We start from the raw sequence: 7,002 nt of genomic DNA, 5'->3' as shown, positions 1-7,002 counted from the left end.
CCATGGATTAGATAAATCCGTATATCCAACATCAGAGAGAGAAATAAGAAGGTTGTAAACGATTTCGAGAATGAATAATGATCCTCAAATATGAATACAGAATAAGAGTCCAAAGAATGAATCATTCTCAGAACTTAAACAAGTCAATTGCCAGACATGTTTGATGACCCAAACTGAAATATACCAGCGGTTTATGCTCTAATAAAATTGATATTGAAATTAGTTAAGATAAGACGGTTCCATACATGTATTTCTCGAAAATGAGAAGAGCATAAAATTGAAATGACAGATCTGAAATTAAGGTTGTCCAAAGGAAACCTTAGACATGACCATGAATAAAGATCAGGTACCTGAAAATAATAAGATCTAAATGCATTATGTCATGCCTGGATTATAAATGAAGCCGGTAAAAGAATATTGACGTCGATGATGATATAATATTTGAATACAAAAGCGCTTGACAAAAGTGAGGATCATGAAACCAACGTCTATCATATAATGCACTCAGAGAAATTATTCAGAGAAATTATTCAGAGAAATTACTCAGAGAAATTGATTAAGCAAATTGATAATGCTATAAGACTTGGTATATGAAATCTCTTAAGAGAAGAGGTGTAGTCAAACCAGTTGGACATAAGTAAGTTTTTGGTGAGAAAACATAATAAGAATGACGAAATTGCATAAGGTTCTCACAAAGACATGAAATTAATTATAAAGGAGACATACTCCTATGTGGTGGATGCAACGACATTCTGATTCCTTATAAGTCTGGCAAATAAAAAATATATCTATACGGTCCACTGGATAACAAAATTTATGTGAAAGTTCCAGAGGGTATCGAACTACCGAACACATCAAGTTCTCGAGAACAATATTGAATATCTTTATGTGAACGACTTGAATATCCTAGGAACCTCTGGAGAAATTTTCCAAAGATAGAATACATCAAGAAAGAATTCGAATTCAACATGAAAGGTTTTGGGAAAACAAGATTATATATTGGATTATACATTGAGCACCTTGAAAAGAAAATTCTTATGCATCAAATGACATTCATAGATAACGTGCTTAAGAAGTTTGATATTGACTAAGCTTACAAATTGACAAGTCCCCTAATTATAAGGTTCCTTAGTTTAGAAAAGGTAATTTCGGTCCTATTGAAGAAAATGAGGAGAACTTTGGTCCCGAAATGCCATGTCTAAGTGCCATAAAGTTTTGACGGATTTGGCGAGCCATACAAGGCTAGATAAATAATTTGCCGTAATCTATTAGCTAGATATAGCTCATGATCGACCCAAAGGCACTATAGCGGGATTATACATATTTTTGTTACCTACAAGGAACTAGAGACTTGGGTCCATTTGATACTAACCTACCCGAAGAAGGGTAAATTATTTTGGTTATACATGTTGTTTGTCCGTCCAAGTTCACTCAAGCGAAGATTTGAGGGATCTAATTACTAATGCGTTACTGACTTCCAAAGATGTACTCAACGGGGGGAGTAATACGTGTTGTACTCTTTTTCCTTCACCGTGGTTTTATTCCATTGGGTTTTCCTGGTAAATTTTTAATGAAACAATATCCAAAACGTATTACAAACCACTTCGGAGATGATCTTCCAAGAGTGAGTGTTATAAACTAAGATCAGGTGGAAGCCCATATTCGAAGGCCCATATTCTTATGTTTTTGTATTTTCTAACCCATATTGTATTAGACCCATATTGTATTAGGGTTTCATACTTATGTAATTCTCTATATAAAAGTCTTCTTGTTGTTTAAGAGATAGACTTTCCCTTTATTTTCATAACAAAACTGAAAAAAAAAATCTTATTGCCTCTCTCAAAAACCAAACCATGCATGAATCCGCCATCGAAGTAATCCTTCTTCGATCCTTATCGCTTTCTCAAGCAATGGTTTCTTCTTAGTAAAATTTACTGATTAGATCTTTTGTATATTAGGGTGTTAAAGGTCAGGAACTGAACGGTTGTGATGCGATTCGAGAAAGCCGGTTCGTTTATTTTTGAGATCTGTAATTGATTAGATAGATCATGTGTTCATGTCTCATGGTAATTGCTAACTAATAATATCTTTTGCTATAGTATTAGCAGGATTGTGGTTGAGGGATACGACACCTCCCTTCCTAGGGAAGATGTCGAAAAGGCTTTGAGAAACCATTTCGCTTCATGTGGAAACATAATCCATGTTTATGTTCCCATAAACGATGAAAGTGATATTCCCAACAGGTTTGTGGCTTCTTCTTTCAACTCCAACTTGCTTGCTCAAGCTAACTGCTGTTTGCTAAATAATAAACTTGTTTTTTTTTTGTCTTGCAGATTTTCCTTCATTTATGTTAATGGAGAAGACGAAGAAAAGGCGTTGAGGCTTAATGGAAGTGACATGGGAGGAGGGATTTTACAAATTTATGCTTACCCGTTTCACGAAAACTACCTTGATGATGTCTTGGCTACCATGAAAGAAGGCCCAGGCCATCGGCTACAACGCACGTAAATTTTTCTTTATTTTATTTAGATTTAAATTTATTTGTATGTGTGTTGTTTTGTCATGTTGATAGATAGTATTATCTCCTGCAATACTAGGTTGGAAGTTACCGGATATGACCCTTCCCTTTCTATGGATGATGTCGAGAGCAAGATGTGTAAACATTTCTCACCAGCTTCTGCTTTTGCTTACAGAACATGTGGTGGTCTCAAAAGGTTTTGTGGCTTGGATTAATTTTTTAATTTAAGTTATCAGTTAATAACTAACGACTCTTTTGATTATTTACAGCACAGCTTTAGTTTATGTCATTGGAGAAGACGCTGTACAGATGGCTCTGGAACTTAGTGGACGTTCTGTGGATGGAATGAACATTGTAGTTACCCAGGTTTTGCCAAGAAAACCGATTAAGTGTGGCTACTACACTAATCCATGTACGTAAATTTTTATTCTTGATTCTATTTTAACAAATTAAAAAGCCTTTAATTAAAATTCGTCTGTTTGTTTCTTTCAGATGGCCTGGCTCGTCAGAAGAATAAGACTACGGAGTACAAAACGCTCTCTTCTTGGGGGACGAGAAGACATGCTCTTTTGTGTTATTAACTTGTGGTGCAATGCAACATTTTTCTTTTTTTTCGTCTGGATGTTAAATGTTATGTTTCTTTTGTGTGTGTGGATGTTTATGATAGACTCAATAATATCATTATGTCAACTTGGTTAGCTAAATTGAAAAGCAAAAAAACTCCCTCTTCTCCCACTTTTTTGTGTAAATTAGTTTTGATCGATAGATCGATCTTTGTCAAATTATAGTTTTTGTTAGGCGATTTTACTATTCGTGTTTCTTTTTTTTTTTTCTCTGATTCATGTTCTTCCGATTATAGTCGATGGGTTTTACAAAGTGGCTGAACTGAAAGGTGTTTCGGAGTACGAGATCCAGGCTTCAAGTCGATGCGGTGGTTTAGGTGAAGAAGTTCGCTGGAATTTTCTCTGCGTCGGCGATGAAGGCAGAGGAGGTGGAGAGTGGAGAGAAGGTCGGTGGAGTCAAGCTAGGATAAAGCCATGTAGCAACTTCTGTGTCGGGCCTTAATCCTGCTATGTAGTTCATGTGGATTTAGTAAAAAGGGAATTAGCACCAATAGGCGATAACCATTAAAAACTATAATTAAATAAATAACTATGCTAGAATATAATGTATATATTATATATTAATATATTAATTGCTTTTTACCTTGAAAAATTTCTGAGGATAGTTTTTTAAAGTTTTTGGCACAAAAATATTTCATCACCAAAATAAATTTTATTAAAGGATAAAAATGTATTTTTACCATAGAATTAATTAATTTATACTTATAGTTTAGAGCTAAGAGATGAAATTTTGGAGATATGATTTGAATTTTTTAAAAAAATATTAAAATTAAAAATTAAAAATAACTATTTTAATTATTTTTTTCTTGATAGTTATTATTGTGATTAAAACTTTAAAAAAAAAAAACTATTTGAGAAAATTACCTTTTTACCTTTCATATATCACACATTACAAATTCTTCCACTTTGTCTTTTTTTTTATACATTTCATCTTCTCCATCTCTAATTGCTCCACTTCTTGTTTCACTTTATTCACTTCGTCTGTAAAATAACCACTACCGCTGTTACCTACTATTTCATTCGTCGCCACTATTTTGTCATCATCTTTTTTTTATTGCCGTCATTGTTTTCTTTCTATGACCACTGCCACTTGTCATCTCTTTACCTTCTCCCACTTTTTTTTTCTTTTTCATTTCTTATATGATGCTTTCTACTTCTCATAGACTCCCGATAACTCAACCATCTTCTCTGCTCTCTTCTTCTCCTTCATGGTTTTTCTTCTTCTGCAATTTGATATCCGTGAATGTAGAATATAAATGTGACTTCACAGTAAAGAATACATAAATAGTAAGCAATTATAAATGTGACTTCACAGCTATTATATCATTTTTATGAATCAATTGATTTATATTTATTGATCAAGAGTAAGCAATTAAAAGCAACAACATATCAATACTATAGTATTGAATATTGACAATGACCAAGAATGTGTTAAACAATATGTGAGGCTTGTGTCTCTTGGGCCATCTGGTGGGCTGCTTATGGGCTTCGGTTTTGGACCTGAAACAAGACATAAAGAATATGGATTAGTCTAAGTCCGATAAAGAATGTAATTCCTTTTAGTTTTAGGACATATGTTATTCCTTATGCAACAAGGATTAACATGATTAGGTCTAGTATAAATAGAGGTCTCTACTCGAGATTGCAAAACACAGAAACATAAAATCTCTCTAAAGCATAGAACACGCAACTAGTGCGAAGCTTGTAACGTTTTCGATTCATAGTGATATAGAGTTTGCCTCCGGTTTGGAGAGAACTCGCCAAACATATTGGTGTGTCGATTTAGTTGTTACAAGAACAGCCAAGGTCGATTCTCTACAAGTGGTATCAGAGCTAAGGCTAACCTAGATCCAAGTACAGAGATTCGAAGGCAAGATTCAATAAAACAAAGTAAGCAGAATACTTATTTGGTGTGGTAAGAAGGTCTCAGCTCGTGGTTATTGAAGCTTGAAAGTCACGGCGTGTTACAGCAACCTGCAAACAAAGAAACAAATAGCTTTCGGGTTAATAGAGAGATGGAAGCAACATCAAAGAAATTTGAAGTGGAGAAGTTCGATGGGAAGGGTGACTTTGGTCTATGGAAATACAAGATGCTATGTCAGCTAGAGATTTTTGGTTTGGGGTATGTTCTTAAGGAGAAAGATCCTTCTACGGTGGTTGAAGGTGAAGAACAGAAGGATACTAAACTTGATCCTAAGGAGCAAGACAAGGAATTGCGTACCAAGAACCTGATCAGTGTCTGTGTATCTGATCTCATACTACGCAAAGTCATGCACGAGACAACAATGGGTAAAGCACACAAGCTAAGCTTTCCAAAAGGCAAGCACACGTCTACGGAAATCCTAGAGTACACCCATTCAGATTTATGAGGTTCACCTTCGGTGGTAGAGAGTCTCGGAGGATGTTTCTACTTTGTTACATTCATTGATGATTTTTCTAGGAAAGTTTGGATCTATTTCCTAAGATCAAAGAATGAAGTGTTTCAAAACTTCAAGGAATGGAAAACATGCGTAGAAACTGAGACAGGAAAGAAGGTGAAGTGTCTAAGGACGGAACGGATTAGAGTTCTGCAATACAAGATGGACACATTGTGTAAGGAAGCAGGGATTAAAAGACACAGAACATGCGTCTATACTCCACAGCAAAACGGAGTATCAGAACGTATGAACCGTACGATTATGGAGAAAGTGAGATGTATGTTGACAGAGGCAGGCTTAGAGCAAAAATTCTGGGTGGAAGCGGCTTCTACAGCTGTCTACTTAATCAATCGATCTCCCAGTACAGCTATTAACTTCAAACTACCGGCAGAGGTTTGGTCTGGAACCAAAACAGACTTAAATCATCTAAGGAAGTTCGGGTGTACAGCTTATGTTCACGTGACTCAGGCCAAAACCAGTCCAAGAGCGATGAAAGGAGTTTTCATGGGATATCCAGAGGGGACTAAAGGTTATCGAGTGTGGTTACCAGAAGAGCTAAGATGTACAGTGAGCAGAAATGTGATTTTCAATGAGGAAGAGATGTTTAAAGACATTAAGGGAGTCAGCGAGAAGAAAAGGAAAACAAAAAAGGTAATGTTCAATCCTGTGCTGATTCAAGGACCTTCAAACACAACTACAGACACTGAGACAGAGGATACAGTTCAAGGTGGAGCTTCTCCACCATCAGAAAACTCGGAACCTGAATCTTCAAGCTCAGAAAGAGAAGAAGAAGTTGTGGGAGCTCAACAGGAAAATCTAGACAACTACATTCTTGCTAGAGATAGAATCAGGAGAGAAGTAAAGAAACCTTCTAGGTTTGATGATTCAGATTGCGTGGCTTATGCTCTAGCTACAGCAGAAGAAATAAATAAGGATGAGCCTAAATCCTATTTGGAAGCAAGAAGGAGTAAGAACTGGAAGTTATGGAACGAGGGAATGCAAGAAGAGATGGATTCATTGGAGAAAAATCAGACTTGGAAGCTGGTTGAGAAACCAGAGAAAAAGAAGATTATTGGCAGCAAGTGGGTTTTCAAGCTGAAAGAAGGCATTCCTGGAATTGAGAAGCCGAGATACAAAGCTAGATTAGTAGCTAAAGGGTTTTCACAAGTTGAAGGGATCGACTACACAGAGGTGTTTGCACCAGTGGTGAAACACGTGTCGATTAGAATTATGTTGTCACTTGTTGCAAATTATGATCTAGATTATGATCGTGAAAACGGCTTTCCTGTACGGAACGTTAGACGAGGAGATTTATATGGCACAGCCAGAAGGTTTCGTTGAGGAGGGAAAAGAAGATCAAGTTTGTCTCCTGTTGAAATCCCTTTACGGATTAAAACAGTCACCAAGACAGTGGAATAGGAGATTTGATAGTTTCATGAAGCAA

At 36.0% G+C, this 7,002-nt stretch overlaps 1 protein-coding gene across 1 annotated transcript; it reads left to right on the top strand.

Annotated features, from left to right (window-relative positions):
- Positions 1-1,821: 1,821 nt before the first annotated feature.
- LOC106310008 lies at positions 1,822-3,222 on the top strand. The gene is made up of 7 exons (XM_013747200.1): positions 1,822-1,874; positions 1,959-2,008; positions 2,100-2,243; positions 2,334-2,504; positions 2,598-2,714; positions 2,788-2,930; positions 3,011-3,222. The coding sequence occupies exons 1-7, from the start codon at positions 1,854-1,856 to the stop codon at positions 3,097-3,099; spliced, it is 735 nt and encodes a 244-aa protein (XP_013602654.1). The 5' UTR covers positions 1,822-1,853; the 3' UTR covers positions 3,100-3,222.
- The last annotated feature ends 3,780 nt before the right edge of the window (positions 3,223-7,002 follow it).

The sequence above is a fragment of the Brassica oleracea genome, chromosome C8 (assembly GCF_000695525.1).
Source record: "Brassica oleracea var. oleracea cultivar TO1000 chromosome C8, BOL, whole genome shotgun sequence".
Taxonomy (NCBI): domain Eukaryota; kingdom Viridiplantae; phylum Streptophyta; class Magnoliopsida; order Brassicales; family Brassicaceae; genus Brassica; species Brassica oleracea.
This window is presented reverse-complemented; position numbering and strand designations above follow the sequence as displayed.

Coding starts and splice junctions, on each gene's coding strand:
- LOC106310008 (XM_013747200.1), top strand. CDS start 1,854: ATGCATGAATCCGCCATCGAA. Junction 2,009..2,099: donor GATGCGATTCGAGAAAGCCG/GTTCGTTTATTT, acceptor CTTTTGCTATAG/TATTAGCAGGATTGTGGTTG. Junction 2,931..3,010: donor TGGCTACTACACTAATCCAT/GTACGTAAATTT, acceptor TGTTTCTTTCAG/ATGGCCTGGCTCGTCAGAAG.